Raw genomic sequence first — 17,661 nt, 5'->3', positions numbered from 1 at the left:
TTGGTGAAATTAAAGCAATTTTCACCCCAAATAATTTGAAAAAGCTTGAAGCATAGCCTTTTGACAAACAGTACAGTGGCGAGCCTCAGCAAATAAAGCGATTATCTCTTCATCCATCCGCAACGCTCATCAATTAGGCATGCAATTCCGTTGGCCGATCAATATCAGTTGATTGAATCGATTAATGTTATTTGATTATAAATTATTCATAGCCCGCAGCAGTGGGAAAATAAAATCACCGATGTCATGGTCCATCATTCAGGGGCAGCTCAAAGGAAAAAAAAACCCAAGCCGTGCCAGGCCTAGCCTGGTTCAACAATCTTATCGAAGGAAAAGGAAGAAAAAACCTGATTATCGTAATCGAGGAACAAATTTCACGTAACCGTCAGAATTTTTCCAAACCAACCACCTATGCTCACAATCTTCCAAACTTCCACGGGAAGGAATCACGTTTGTAGAAAATGAAGGGAAAATGAGCACTTAATAGCGTTCACGCCCACCCATAAAAGTCAGGCACCCACGCTTTTCCGCCAAAATCACACCGATCAAATCGTTCGCTTTCCTTATTCCTCGAAGCTTTGGGAACTTCGAATCGACCATGGCGCTGCGGCCGGAACGCATAAAACAAACATCGCTGACTGACTGGCAGGGCAGCGCAGTCATTCATCCCCCCATTCCCTCAGACCATCATCATCAACATCACTCACTATCAGAGCTCAACACCCACACTATGCCATCGGCTGACCGGCTGACCTTTTTTTTTGGTGGAGGTTGGGGAATGGTTTTATTCTTTCGCTCCTTTTCAACAGCTGGTGAATCGATTCTGGGCGAATGACGTTCTGGTTTTTTGGATTTGTTGAGTTTGATTTGTGGATATTGAATTTAAGAGCAAAAAATCCATCCAACTGTTTCGAGTTTCGATTAGAAACCTACAATGTTTAACACCCTCAATGACAAAACAAATTTAAGCAGTCATTTTTAAGAAAAGTTAAATTTTTTTTTTTTTTCATTTCAATCAGGAAGTTTCATGCAGATCCCACGAATATTATAAAAATAAGTTGGAAATATCTTTATGACTTGAAATAGTTTCTAGAAGACTCAAGAAATTGATCACAAATGTAACAGAGATGTGATGAAAAATGACAAAATTGTCAAAATTATCGATATTGACAAAATTGACAAAACTGACAAAATTGACAAAATAGACAAAATTGACAAAATTGACAAAATTGAAAAAATTGACAAAATTGACAAAATTGACAAAATTGACAAAATTGACAAAATTGACAAAATTGACAAAATTGACAAAATTGACAAAATTGACAAAATTGACAAAATTGACAAAATTGACAAAATTGACAAAATTGACAAAATTGACAAAATTGACAAAATTGACAAAATTGACAAAACTGACAAAACTGACAAAATTGACAAAATTGACAAAATTGACAAAATTGACAAAATTGACAAAATTGACAAAATTGACAAAATTGACAAAATTGACAAAATTGACAAAACTGACAAAATTGACAAAATTGACAAAATTGACAAAATTGACAAAATTGACAAAATTGACAAAATTGACAAAATTGACAAAATTGACAAAATTGACAAAATTGACAAAATTGACAAAATTGACAAAATTGACAAAATTGACAAAATTGACAAAATTGACAAAATTGACAAAAGTGACTAAATTGACAAAATTGACAAAATTTTCAAAATTGACAAAATTGACAAAATTGACAAAATTGACAAAATTGACAAAATTGACAAAATTGACAAAATTGACAAAATTGACAAAATTGACAAAATTGACAAAATTGACAAAATTGACAAAATTGACAAAATTGACAAAATTGACAAAATTGACAAAATTGACAAAATTGACAAAATTGACAAAATTGACAAAATTGACAAAATTGACAAAATTGACAAAATTGACAAAATTGACAAAATTGACAAAATTGACAAAATTGACAAAATTGACAAAATTGACAAAATTGACAAAATTGACAAAATTGACAAAATTGACAAAATTGACTAAATTGACAAAATTGACAAAATTGACAAAATTGACAAAATTGACAAAATTGACAAAATTGACAAAATTGAAAAAATTGAAAAAATTGACAAAATTGAAAAAATTGACAAAATTGACAAAATTGACAAAATTGACAAAATTGACAAAATTGACAAAATTGACAAAATTGACAAAATTGACAAAATTGACAAAATTGACAAAATTGACAAAATTGACAAAATTGACAAAATTGACAAAATTGACAAAATTGACAAAATTGACAAAATTGACAAAATTGACAAAATTGACAAAATTGACAAAATTGACAAAATTGACAAAATTGACAAAATTGACAAAATTGACAAAATTGACAAAATTGACAAAATTGACAAAATTGACAAAATTGACAAAATTGACAAAATTGACAAAATTGACAAAATTGACAAAATTGACAAAATTGACAAAATTGACAAAATTGACAAAATTGACAAAATTGACAAAATTGACAAAATTGACAAAATTGACAAAATTGACAAAATTGACAAAATTGACAAACATGACAAAATTGACAAAATTGACAAAATTGACAAAATTGACAAAAGTGACAAAATTGACAAAATTGACAAAATTGACAAAATTGACAAAATTGACAAAATTGACAAAATTGACAAAATTGACAAAATTGACAAAATTGACAAAATTGACAAAATTGACAAAATTGACAAAATTGACAAAATTGACAAAATTGAAAAAATTGAAAAAATTGACAAAATTGAAAAAATTGACAAAATTGACAAAATTGACAAAATTGACAAAATTGACAAAATTGACAAAATTGACAAAATTGACAAAATTGACAAAATTGACAAAATTGACAAAATTGACAAAATTGACAAAATTGACAAAATTGACAAAATTGACAAAATTGACAAAATTGACAAAATTGACAAAATTGACAAAATTGACAAAATTGACAAAATTGACAAAATTGACAAAATTGACAAAATTGACAAAATTGACAAAATTGACAAAATTGACAAAATTGACAAAATTGACAAAATTGACAAAATTGACAAAATTGACAAAATTGACAAAATTGACAAAATTGACAAAATTGACAAAATTGACAAAATTGACAAAATTGACAAAATTGACAAAATTGACAAAATTGACAAAATTGACAAAATTGACAAAATTGACAAAATTGACAAAATTGACAAAATTGACAAAATTGACAAAATTGACAAAATTGAAAAAATTGACTAACTTGTCAAAATTGAAAAAATTGACTAAATTGACAAAATTGACAAAATTGACAAAATTGACAAAATTGACAAAATTGACAAAATTGACAAAATTGACAAAATTGACAAAATTGACAAAATTGACAAAATTGACAAAATTGACAAAATTGACAAAATTGACAAAATTGACAAAATTGACAAAATTGACAAAATTGACAAAATTAACAAAATTGACAAAATTGACAAAATTGACAAAATTGACAATATTTACAAAATTTACAAAATTGACAAAATTGACAAAATTGACAAAATTGACAAAATTGACAAAATTGACAAAATTGACAAAATTGACAATATTGTCAAAATTGACAATATTGTCAAAATTGACAAAATTGACAAAATTGACAAAATTGACAAAATTGACAAAATTGACAAAATTGACAAAATTGACAAAATTGACAAAATTGACAAAATTGACAAAATTGACAAAATTGACAAAATTGACAAAATTGACAAAATTGACAAAATTGACAAAATTGACAAAATTGACAAAATTGACAAAATTGACAAAATTGACAAAATTGACAAAATTGACAAAATTGACAAAATTGACAAAATTGACAAAATTGACAAAATTGACAAAATTGACATAATTGACATAATTGACAAAATTGACAAAATTGACAAAATTGACAAAATTGACAAAATTGACAAAATTGACAAAATTGACAAAATTGACAAAATTGACAAAATTGACAAAATTGACAAAATTGACAGGATTGACAAATTTGACAAATTTGACAAAATTGACAAAATTGACAAAATTGACAAAATTGACAAAATTGACAAAATTGACAAAATTGACAAAATTGACAAAATTGACAAAATTGACAAAATTGACAAAATTGACAAAATTGACAAAAATGACAAAATTGACAAAATTGACAAAATTGACAAAATTGACAAAATTGACAAAATTGACAAAATTGACAAAATTGACAAAATTGACAAAATTGACAAAATTGACAAAATTGACAAAATTGACAAAATTGACAAAATTGACAAAATTGACAAAATTGACAAAATTGACAAAATTGACAAAATTGACAAAATTGACAAAATTGACAAAATTGACAAAATTGACAAAATTGACAAAATTGACAAAGTTGACAAAAATGACTTATTTGAAAATATTGGCATTTTGAATATCTTTTGTAAAATATATCGATTAGTTGTTTGCCAAACCGTATTTTACTTAAGCACTTGTAAGTTTTCCTGATTATTTTTTTTTTAATATTTTCGTTTCCCTCACTAAAGAGGTTGAATTATTTTAAACACATAGTCAGGAATCTTTTTTTTTAAATTGTGTTAACAGATTTTTTATTCAATTGTATTCTTTATATTCATACCTTTTCCATTTTAAAGATACCATATGCTGTTACTTCAAAAAGAATAAATTGAGTGAGATTATAATGTTATAGAAACGGGATTTTACAAGATATTCCAGAAATCAGTAGTTTAAAAACATTAACAAGTAGCAAGTTATGCTGTTTATATGGAAATTCTGATTATTTACAAACACTTTTATCCTATAAACAATTTTGAATCATCATTTCTTTAATTCATTTTAGGTGTACTGCGTTCGAATGTCTTTAATCCTTACAAAGAACTTATATTTTTTTCACTTTTTTAGCATTTTGTTTCATATGTGTCCACATATAATTTACAGGCTGTAAGAAAGGCTACAATCCACTGTCAAGTGTATTAAATCGGGTTTTCTATATGATGTTTTTTTTCTTTTTTGATAGAGTTTAACCCGTTAGGGTCATTCTTCCTCGTTTCTATATGATGAAGTTTTTACTTTGACCGAAAATTATAATAAATGAATTAAAGAATATTTTTTTCAAAACCCAAAAAATTTTCTAGTATGAATATTTTTAGTTTTTAATTATTTTTTCTTAATTTTGTTATCATAACCATTTCCTTTCAAATTTATCCGAACATATCTGTTAGTTTAGGTATCCATCAGTTTTCTCTTAGTTGACTCTCATTTATATTAATCTTAAATCAAATCCGAAATAAAATGTTTCAAATTTAAAATAAATTCAGTTTAGAACTCGTTAATAACAGGTCTAAAAAGTCAGTTTGATTGCTTTGGCCTGCTTTTTTTTGTTTCGATTATAGTCGTTTTACCATCTTTATGGCATTCGCGACTTTTTTGGCCTGCTAAAAAAATCAATTTTTATTATGATTGATTTAAAATCCTGAACTGATTTTTTTTCCAAAATTTCAAATAAATTCCGAATTACAATTAAAAATATGTTTTTTTTCGGTTTTGAGGTCACTGAATTCTCAATCAACGCTATCAAAATAAGATAACTACTTCCAGAAAAAAGCAGAACATTTCACGAAAATTAACCGAGACATCACCGAAAAAATCTGGACATTTTTGAATGTATTCAAAACTTAGTTTTTATGACCATTCCTTTACATATGTACATATATGTTCCTTCAGCTAGTTCATTGAAAGAATTATAATAAGGATTTTTCAATAAAATTTTAGTGAAATTACCTTTGTGATGTTATGTGAAAATTTAAGTTCCCAGACTGCTTGGTTTTATCCGAACTTGCCCGGACATAAAATATGAAATTTGAAAACAGTTCATATGTCAAAGAAAAATGCTTGGAGTGTGCGTGGATTTATGACCTTCATTTAGCCAATCCAACAACCAAACCAAAACCAAATTGTGTTGTCAAAATTTCTATTTATGGCTCCAAAATGAAATTTTTTATGCAAGTTTTTAAAAATAATCTTGAAAGGTTTTTTGGAAAGCTTAAATACAATATAAATCTGTTAATAAATTTTGATGAAATTTATATTTTAAATTTTTTTTTGAGTAATTTCGAGTATTGAAAAAATTTGCCTAGATATAGTCCTGATATTGGTCGTCAATTTTAGAATCACAAACCGGATTTTGCCAGATTTTTATACTAATTTGTTCGTCCGGATTTGTCCGTCTTGGATACGAGCTAAAAAATTCTGACAACCTTAGTGTAACTAAGTGTTCAAAGTTTGGTGACAATTTGTCAAGTGGTTTTGGAGAAAGTGTCCAAAACAGAGGCTCATAGTAAATTTTTTTGGGCACAATCGAGAAAAATCCAGGGAAGTCCGTGTGGAAAACCCAAAAACAGCTAGACACTAACTAGGATCCTAATAGTGAGCTAAAATTTGGAAAAAAATGTAATGATAATGAATTCTATTAAATTTAAGAATACGAGTGATTAAAAACATAATTTTCTCTGAATCGTTCATCTATAAAGCTTATTAATACAATAAATAAAATACGGTGGTTAAATCGTGTGAAAAATATTAAGAACGGTATCAGATATAAATTTTGAAAAATTTCGTTATGGACAGCAAAACGAGCTCATTAGCGGACACTTGGCAGGTTTTCAGCCAGAAATTTCTTGTTGACAACTTTCTCCTGGGTGTTCCGGAGGTAAAAAAGAAGCAAAATTATAAAAATTTGATGTCTAGTACTTAAGAAGGCTGACAATATTTGGAAGCTGCAAATAAGTCAGTGTTTCAGAACGATTAACACGATGATTTAATAAATTTACAAAGGAGACCTTTAAATGAGAAGCTTTTCTCTTCATAGCACTTCAATACTGAAAATTTCATCAATTTACATCCGTGCATTCAAAAGTTCCTCACAAAACAAAGTATGGCATTTTTTTTCGAAAACACTCCTTACAGTAGTGAGTCAATAAAATTTCTGATAACTGATACTCTAATCACATACAAAAATGGATCTCAAAAATTCTAATAGAATCAAAAATCAGATTTGAACTGCATAGTTTCGAAAATAAAACCACCTACAAATAATCCCATGTTTGAACGAAAACCTTCAAGTTTCGTTCTGAAACTCATAAGAAGCATTAAGATTCCGATTACAGTTGATATAAAACAAATGCTCTCCATTTCCTCATTTAAAAGTGCGACTGATTAATTTTGAATGTGCAATGAGACTTCTGGAACAGAAATTCCGAACAAACATTTTGAAAACATTATCCAAAATTTGATCCTTATCAAAATTCAGCAGTACATAAAGCATATCATCACATGAAAATGTTTGATGTGATATTTAATCAATATTCTTAAAAAAATCATTAATTATATTCTATAGGAGGATTAGAAATGGGATAACTTATCCGCATTTTGTATAAAATAATTTTTTGCGGACGATTGAACATCAGAACGTGAAAACAGAAATTAAACCAACCAGAATTCAAAATAAGTAAACACAATTAAATTAAACATCTGTTATGGTTAACAATAACTCTAACATGATAAACCGAGAAATGAAATAAGATTAAAGATTAAAAAATAAATTCAATTATCAGTCATCTAACAATTAAAAGATTACGGAAAACCTCATAGTTGCAAAATCACTAAAAAATATCGTTTTTTTAAATTATGAAAAATACATTTAAAAACAAGATCGATTTCAATCTTCGCAAAGGAAATAAATGTTTAAGAAAATATTCCGTTCATTTAAAAATAAAAAAAAATTGTAATTTATTACAGAAAAAAATCAATGAAATTTATAGTAACTTACATTCTAAACATATACAAAAATGAAGCTCAAAAATTCAAATTGAATGAAAAAAACTGATTTGAACTTGTTTGGATAATTTCATATTTTAACGAAATTTTAAATTCAACGAGTTATTTTTCTGAAGCTCATAAGAGTTTCAGATTTCAACAGAGAAAAAAAAATCATGCTCTCTTTTCCCTAGTTTAAAAGTGTGATTGATCCATTTTGAATATGCGATAAGATTTCTGGAACAGAAATTAAAAAAAAAAAACAGATAATTCCGAAAAAAAATCCTTAAAGTTCTTTGCCCGGATTGAAAACTGGATCGTTAATCTGCATTTTTTATGAAGTGATTCCTTAAGAAAAATTTCTTCTTATCTTAAAAATTTCCATCTTCATTTTCTCCATTTTCATCTTATTTAAAAATTTCCAAAATTAAACAAACCAGAGTTCAAAAAAATAAACATAATTAAAATAAACATCTGTTCTGGTTAACAATAACTCCAACATGATAAACCGAGAAATTAAATGCAATTACCAGTCATCAAACAATTAAAAGATAACAGAAAACCTCATAATTGTAAGATCACTAAGAAATATCCTTAATTTTCGAAAAATAAATTTAAAAACAAGAACAATTTCACTCTTTGTAAAGGAATCGAATGTTTTAGAAAATATCCCTTTTATTCAAAAATAAAAAAAAAATCAATGATTTATTACAGGAGGTAATCAATAAAATTTCTGATAACTTGTACTCTAATCCCATACTAAAATTGATCTCAAAAATTAAAATAGAATGAAAAAAATAGATTTGAACTTGTTGAAAAAAAAAATTACAAGTAATCTCATACTTTAACGAAATTTCAAATTTATCTAGTTTTTTTTTCTGAAATTCATAAGAAGAATAGAGATTCAGATTTCAGCAGAGAAAAAAAATCATGCTCTCCATTCCTTAATTCAAAAAAACGATTGATCAATTTTTAATATGCAATAAGATTTTTGGAACAGAAGTTCCAAAAAATAGCACATTCCGAAAAAATATCTTAACAACAAAATTCAAAATTTGATCTTTATCAAAATTCAGTGGTGCAGCATATAATTGCCTGAAAATGTTTGATTTTTAATGTTTTTTTCAATATTCTTAAAAAAGTTCAATAATGGAATTCTTTCCGAGGATTGGAAATTACATTGCTAATCTGCTTTTTGTAAGAAGTATTTTCTAAGAACAATTGAAAGTTAAAAATTCTGAAACAAAATCTATATTAATCAATCGACGAATCTGAACTAACCATTATTCAAAATAAGTAAACAGAATTGAGATAAACATCTGTAATGGTTCGTTAAGCTCAAATTTGATAAATCGAGAAATGAAATTAGATTTTGGATTAAAATCGATTTAAAGTGGAACAAACAATCATTGAACTATTAAAGGTTTAAAGGTAAAAAACTAAATTTTTAAAAAAACTATTATTAATTCAATGATGGCTGGTTTTGGTCTAATTCCTTGGATAACCTTATTTTTTGCAGAATCAACAAGAATTTTTTTAAGTTAATTTTTGAAGGATTTATTTGAAAACAAGAACGATTTCAAACATCGCAAAGGAATCAAATGTTATAGAAAACATTCCATTTATTTCAAAGAAATCAGAGAATTAATAAATTGATTAAACTTGACGACTTAAATTCAAAAATCTATCGTTTATGGTTAAAACTGAGTTTTATCTTTGGAATATTGAAAAACGGTTATTGGATTTAATTAAACACTTCTAAAACCTTTGTGAAAAATTATCTGAAGTTGAAAACGACTTAATATCTTCTTAGGCCCCACTCAAAAATATTATTGTAACTTTTGAAGTGTATTATTGTTTCAATTTGAAATTTCGCATTGAAGGACAAAGAACAACAAAAAAAAAGAAAAACTTTTTGTTATTCCATTTTACTCAAACGGTTGAAAATTGTTCCATCTTTCGGTGTTAAAGTTATTTTATTCCATTTTAATTAATCATTCAAAAACTTAACAAGGCATAAGGTTCCAATACTTGTCAGTTATTTTATTGCCAAGTAACAAACATACAATAAACGAAAAAAACAAAAAAAAAACAATTTTTCCACATTTTCATGGGAATATTCTATGATTATTTGTTGGGTTTAAACATTTTCAAATGCATTTTCGTACAAAAGGACTAATTTATGTTGTTTGTGCCCAACAATAAATGTTCTTTTTGTTTTAAATTCAAATTTAAAGACATTTTTACTAATCAAAAACAAAAACGGTCAATGATTTTATTTGCATTTATCAAAATTTTGAAACATAATTTTAAAACTAAACAACAATTTTTTTAAAAAAATGTGCGCATCAAAATTCTTTATGGCAATCGTATTTTTTTGTTTAGACTAAAAAAATGTGATAATTTTACAAAAAAAAAAACGAATCATGTACTTGCTTGAGTCTTACTTTCTTATTTTGATTTTTTTTTCAATTCTAAATTCTATTCCTTTTAAATTATTATAGTAAGGTTCTTAAAATCCAACTCATAAAAAAAATTGATTGGCACTTTTTTAAATAAAGTGGCATGAAATGCTTTTTATTAAATAATGAGGCTTTAAGAGACGATAAAAAACTTTCAAATTAAATTTTATTCGCGCTAGTAGCTTGTGATATAGTTCAGTTGGCAAGTCAGTTGCTTCTTAGGACGATATCCGAGTTCGAGCCAATGAGTAAAAATCGTTCTACCAAGTTAGTTTTTTTTTATAACTATCCACCAACTGGAGCGTTGAAACGAAGTCGCAAAAGCCATAGAGATTGTAGAACGACTTTAATCGAACAAAATACAAAATTATTCACGCTATAAAGTTTATTGGAAATTTTTATGACTGAAGTGAAAATAAATTTGAGAATCAATTTGAATTTTTGAAGGCTTATGGAGGCTTGTTTTAAAAAAAACTTCATCCATAGCCTCGGGAATCAAAATCTCAAAAAATTAATTCTATAAAATTAGTAGGAGTATAGATAGGTTATAACGTAGTTGTATTTCAACACATTGTGGACCAAAAACGAGATTTCTCGTTTTTCGCTTGCTCGGAAAAGCACAACTCAAATATTATTTAATACCAACATTATTTTACAAAATTAAACAATAAACTTAAATTACACAAAGATACTTAAAATTTAGAATTTGGTACAGTAGTATCTGAGTCATAGAATACCGGATTTCGGCATTTCCTTTTTGAGATTGTGTTGCGGTCCTTAAAGTGTAAAAATGATAACCTTAAACTCCACCAAAACAAAAGCTTGTCTTTTTTCCTAGTCTTTGATATTTTTAAAAACTTCAAAATTTTCAAAATAGTTGTATTAAATAGTCAAATTTTAACTTAAAATATCTGACTGGGAATGTTTTTAACAGAATACATACTGTTCGAGAGCTCCATTATCTTGAATATTTAGAAGTCCAAAATCAAAGTTTCCTTTAAACCTTGTTAAACAATTACACTACTTGAAAAAAATTTACGTAATAAAATCAATTAACCATTTTCAAAAACAACTTTCATGGTTTAAAAATACTTGACCTCTTCCTCACATTAAAGATGTCGAGGTACTCAAATTTTCACAGGTAGCTACTCAATTCTGTAGGTTAAAAATAAAATCCTTATTTATTTCATTGGGACAGATTTTTTTAACACAACATAAAAATGAACGAAAAACCCTTTCACTGCTGTGCTGGAAGCAATTCTTTCTTCCTCCCCAGATTGTTATCTATAAACAAACCCCTCATGGATTCACGAATGTTCTACTGTTTGCCACACTCACAAAGAAAACTCTCGGCTTGTTGTTCCGTTTGCCAGGTTTTTTTCTCGGTTCATCCGCAAAGAAAAATCGACAGTCTTATCTGGTCGAATTACATTTACATACATTTTCATTCCAGATTTACTTTTTTTTACTATAAAAGAGTTTCCCTTCGAGAGAAATTGAAAAGGTGCAGCTCGTTTCGAAGAATTTTTCCCATAAGCATATAGAGAGCGCACAAATTTGTCACTGTTTGGTCGATTTTTTTTCTGGGCATAGTTTGTACCTACTTTTTTTTAAGGGGAAACTTTCTTCTTAAAAAGCTTCATGAATGGTCTCCGTTTGCCAGTTTTTCTTCTAAGTGAAAAAGATGCAAGCACAAAATAAACATGTGTTATGTACAAATTTACGTGCTTCCCTAACCTGTTTCTTTCAAAAGGAGAAAAATAACCAAAGTTGTCATTCTCACAATAAATACTTGTCGTTTTAGAAGCTCAATTGGAGTCGTTCCTGTCTCGGTGGGGAAAATCCCACCTATACTTTGCTTCTTTTTAGTGAAGCAGAACCAACCGAAAAAAAGGATGCTGGAGCTTCCATTTTTTTCGGCTCGGAATCCAGTAGTTGCATAACTTTGGACCCAAGACGACAGAAAATTCCGGTGCAAATCTATGCCGAGAGAACAGGACTTTGAATAAGTTGTACCCTGGGAAATGTGGGTTGAAATAAGCGAGTGAAAAAAAGGAACGGGTCCCCGATTTCTTCTCTGGGTTCCGAAACAAGTCAAGCGAACGAGCCAGGGAAACTTTCAAGTGGCTCAATTTGCGTCGACGGTGGAACAACTTTGAGCTTCCAGTTAAAGTTTTTTTTTTCGTTTTTCTGTTGCTACTCTATTTTATCGCTTTCCTTTACAAGAAGGTTGCTCAACTGGAAATTGCGTGCCACCTACCAAGAGCTTTTGGGTAGATTGTAATTTTTAGTTTGTTTTCTCCCTTCTATTTTTCTCGTCACCTACCAGGTAAGCTGCTTATGGAAATTGTGGAACTGCTTAAGCGTGTTGGAAAATTGTTTCTTTAGATGCACTTTTAAGTAGAGTTCCTGGGGAAAAAAAAATGTCTCAAGACTTTTCATCTAACATTTTCTCACAACTAAAAAAGTTTTTGAAAGCAAATTGTAAACAAAAAATAGCATCAAAAAGTGTATTCAGAATAATTTTTTTTTTCATCAGAAGGATTTAAGACAATTTGATTTCTATGGAGCCACAAAAGTTCTCTGGAGCCACAAAAATCTAAGAAAATCTAGAAATTGATGACTCCAGAAATTTGTCCTGGCTCCATAGACTTTTTTTAAATTTTTTAAATTGTGATTTCACGATGAATAAAAAAAAAATCATCTCACCTGTCGTTTTCCCATCTGATTGGTCAGCTGCACATTCGATCGACTGCGGATAACTTTGGCGTTATTTACGAAGATGTCCTCAGCACCACTTCCTGCCGGTTGCCTTCTCCTCGTTACGTAGATCGGTGGATTTCCATCGAAATCCGAGATTACAGTCGATCCTAGCTGTTCCAAAGGCAGTGCGACCGTTGCTGTTAAAAAGAAGAAAAAAAAATTAAGATCAACATTGAGGATGTCAGTTAATATCAGGAAAAAACAAGCTGATTTATTCCTCTATCCCAGAAAAATGTTTGTTCGGTCAGCAGTTCAAAACTTTCTACCAGGAAAGGGTTAATCACCAGAGAGAAGAGAAACGTTGATGCCACAAAACCCATCCATTTCCGATGTTATCGCTGGGGGAGTCATAAAAGCAACATGTTTGCAGTTTTTTCACCCCTGTCCATTTCTCAAAATTTCGACTTAGGATTTATTTTCCCTTGAACCCGGAACGTGTTTGCATATTTTTTCCTTCACTTTAACTTTTTTTCTGAGGTTTTTTCTTACACCAAACGCAATGTGGCGGTCCCAGCTCATCTCTTGTTTCCGAAAAATGACAGATGATGAAAAGATGTTCTTCCAGTTTTCGAGCTGAGCCTTTGGGTTTTTTTTCTGGAGAAATGTTGGATGGAAGTTTTTGGTGAAAATAAAATTGAGGCTTTAAATACAGGCATAGAAGCTGTGAAAAGGAACCCAATTCATTGATGTCGTCGATTTTAATCTCTACTCCAACAGTATTCTACAATTTTTTTTAATATTGTGTTATATTCATAACATCTTTATAAAAATGAACGAAACAAGGAAACATATATTTCTGTACAGATGAAATTAAATTGTATCTGAAATGAACAACCCTTCATTTGATTTCCGAGTTAATTATCGTGTATTATTTTAAGAAAAATATAAGAAAGTACCAATATTAAAATCATCCGCAAATTTTGTTTCGCGAAAATGTTCCGCTATAAAATTCAGTCAGTAGAGGCATCTGAGAAATAAGATTTAGATCAGATTCTATACACCAAAATCAAAATCTGGATTAAAATCAGGATCAGGATTGAAATCAAGAAAAATATCTCGAATGTTACATGCTAAGGATCATAATTAAGAACAGGATCAGGATCAGGATCAGGATCAGGGTGAGGATCAGGATCAGGATTACGATCAGGATCAGAATCAGGATCAGGATCAGCATCAGGATCAGGATCAATATCAGGATCAGGATCAGGATCAAGGTCAGGATCAGGATCAGTATCAGGAACAGGATCAGGATCAGGATCAGGATCAGCATCAGGATAAGGATCAGGATCCGGATCAGGATCAGGATCAGGATCAGGATCAGGATCAGGATCAGGATTAGGATCAGGATCAGGATCAGGATCAGGATCAGGATCAGGATCAGGATCAGGATCAGGATCAGGATCAGGATCAGGATCAGGATCAGGATCAAGATCAGGATCAGGATCAGGATCAGGATTAGGATCAGGATCAGGATTAGGATCAAGATCAAGATCAGGATTCGGATCAGGATCGGAATTAGGATCAGGATCAGGATCAGGATCAGGATCAGGATCAGGATCAGGATCAGGATCAGGATCAGGATCAGGATCAGGATCAGGATCAGGATTAGAATCAGGATCAGGATCAGGATCTGGATCAGGGTCGGAATCAGGATCAGGATCAGAATCAAGATCAGGATCAGGATCAGGATCAGGATCCGGATCAGAATCGGAATCATGATCAGGATCAGGATCAGGACCAAGATCGGGATCAGGACCAGGATCGAATAAGGATCAGGATCAAAATCCAGATTAGGATCAGGATCAGGATCAGGATCAAGGTCAGAATCAGGACCATGGTCAGGATCAGAATCAGAATTTGGCTTACGATCAAATTAAATATCAAGATCTGGGCCAATATGATAAACGGAATAAGAATCAGATCCAAAATCCAGGTCAGAATCAGGATATGATACACATTAGAAATCCGAATCTGGATCAGGGTCAAAATTAAGGTCTGTATCAAATCCCAAAACATAAAAAAATTATCTCATTTCTAACTGTCTCGAAACAAAAATTTTTTTTTGTCAAAAATCGCTTAGTTGGAGGTCAACAAAGCTAATTACGTTGACTTAAAAAAAAAATTTAATGAATTCATAGTCCACTGAGCAGAGAGTTAAAAATACCTTAAAAAAGTTATTTTTTCATTAAACTTTCTATTTTGATAAAAAAGTAGAAAAATTTGAATAAAATACAAATTTGAAACCAACAAGCATTTAAGAACACAAACTGCAAATGATGATCAACATCATGTTTTTGAAAATTTTTATTTCACGAATTTTATCATTTTTCCAAACAATAGAAATTCATGTACTCCAAAAAAGAAAAAATTAAAAAAAAAACGATTTTTGACTATTTTCCTACATAAAATGTTGCAAGATCGAAACTTCATAAAACGAGTTAAACTAACATTTCCTGGATGTCATCAATTTTTGTCTTGCAAAAAGCTGTGAGTCACTGATTTGATCGCTTATTTCAATTGCTTTATTACAAAGTTATGAGCACAATCTGGGGAACTTATTAATTGTTTGACAGGTTTTTTTTGTAAGTTAAGTTTTACGGAAAAAGTATTTTAAACAGCTTACTCATTTTTTGTATATTTTTTTTAATTTCTTAGTTTTTATAAGTTAAACAGAAAGGCTTTTCAGTTTGAAAAAAAAACTTTATACCATGGTTGGCCAACATTTTCAAAAGACGGGCCAAATTTAAGAATTTAAATTTGCTAGTGGGCCAATTAAAAATAAAATATTGATATTCAAATAAAGCAAAACATAACCGATTTTAAGGATTCTAAAAAAATAAAAAAATAAACGTCTAGGTTACTTTGAATATAAATTCATGTTCATAAGTTTTTTTTTTGCTTGTTCCGGGTGCAGATACTCAATATACATCAATTAATTTCGATTTTTTTTTAAATTTTTGAAAAATTGCTAATGAATCACAAGTAGCAATAAAATATTTGATTTAAAATGCAAAATGAATAAAAGACCACTGCAAGGTGTGTAGAAATTTTTTAATTAATGAATTTTAAAACCTCCCATAAATTTTTTTTATTGTTATTTTCGTAGCCAATAAATCACTTAAATTTTTTCAAGGGATTCATTCAATCCAGATTTAGCACAAGGACCTTCCATATTGTATGAGAAAACAAATTTTTTCATTCGAAAAAAAAGCCGAAATGTTATTGAAGTCCAGAAATTTTTAGCTATTTATGATAATTGTTGATTTTATTCTGTACTAAATTAAATGTCAATAAACCATATGAAATTAAATTTCAAAATATTATGTTTCTTCTAAGCGTTTATGACTAATTTTCAGAAAAAGATTAACTCTAGGATAGAAAAAACTATCAAAAAATTAAATTGTATGTTTGTAAATAGAAATTTGGCTAATAAACATTCAAAACGCAAACAAGCTAAATTGAGGTTTTCAGTAACATTTAATTAAATTCAGAATATTAATTTTCCATATTTTCCCATAGACAATTTAGCTTCTACTTATTCTAACGAAAACGGAAAATAAAAAACAGAGAATAACAATAGGAAATAGATAGTTTCTATCGAGCCTATCAAAGTTTTCTGGATGAACTAGGATGTTAAAAATATTTTTTCATACAAACTTACAAACAAAATTAAAACTAAGGACATCAAGAATCAAAAATTGATTCCCAACTTTTATAATATTAATAAATACCTAGAACTTAATCACCACAATGTAAATTTTTTTTCAAATATTTCATAATTTCAAATATGATTTGATATATATGTCGGGAAATCTATTCATAAAAAATGGAAATAAACAACCCATTTTAAATGGTCAGGACAAATTATTTAAAGCATTTTTTTAAAGGAAATTGTGTTCATAAATTACGTTTGTTTGCGTGGCAAAAAAAAAAATTTGAATCTTAAGGGCTACATTTGATATTGAAAGTTTTCTCTTGAAGGAATTGCGATTTATGCGTGAATGATATAAGTCGTAGCGTTACAACGCGCATTTTTGTTTTGTTTTGAAAAAGTAACAATTTCGAAGCTAAAGTTTTCAGTGTGAAACATTTTGTAAAAAATGATAAATAAAAACAGAGGAAATTGGGGACGGGCACCTGGAACGGGTTCTCTCATTATTTGTTTTTTTTTTTTCATTTTGTTATTGGACTTTATTTCAAATAAATCAAATTAATTTTGTAAAACATTTTCTCAAATAAGTCGTCCTTCTGAAAAAATCTCTAAAATGGTTCAAGTTGAACTATGGAGAATTTTTTATTTTTTTTTTAATTTGATTAACTTTATTTCAGTCTATTGAAGTTAAACATAAAAGAAGAAAAAAATATACATATTTCCAGAGCAGAGTTTCTTTATTTTAAAATCATTTGCAAAGTTGAAAATACTGCCAGATAGTCAACATCTATCAGAACTCAGAAATCAAAGTTACGACTAGTTTAAGTTTCTGTAAAAATATAATTTCGATTATGATGTGAATTCGGCTCGGTTATTTAAAAAAAAGTAAGGATATTAAGTAAATAGTTTGA

At 29.0% G+C, this 17,661-nt stretch overlaps 1 protein-coding gene across 5 annotated transcripts in view; it reads right to left on the bottom strand.

Moving 5' to 3' along the window:
- Positions 1 to 17,661, bottom strand: part of LOC129745047 (fasciclin-1) — a 599,740-nt gene that overhangs the window by 115,519 nt on the left and 466,560 nt on the right. For all 5 annotated transcript variants that reach the window (XM_055737873.1, XM_055737889.1, XM_055737896.1 and 2 more), the window contains one exon: positions 13,045 to 13,235. In XM_055737873.1, the coding sequence (XP_055593848.1) occupies positions 13,045 to 13,235 (191 nt within the window). The remainder of the gene's footprint in view (positions 1 to 13,044; positions 13,236 to 17,661) is intronic.

This window comes from Uranotaenia lowii, chromosome 1 (genome assembly GCF_029784155.1).
Source record: "Uranotaenia lowii strain MFRU-FL chromosome 1, ASM2978415v1, whole genome shotgun sequence".
Taxonomy (NCBI): Eukaryota; Metazoa; Arthropoda; class Insecta; order Diptera; family Culicidae; genus Uranotaenia; species Uranotaenia lowii.
The sequence above is the reverse complement of the archived record's forward strand: the minus strand, read 5'-3'. Positions and strand labels throughout refer to the sequence as shown.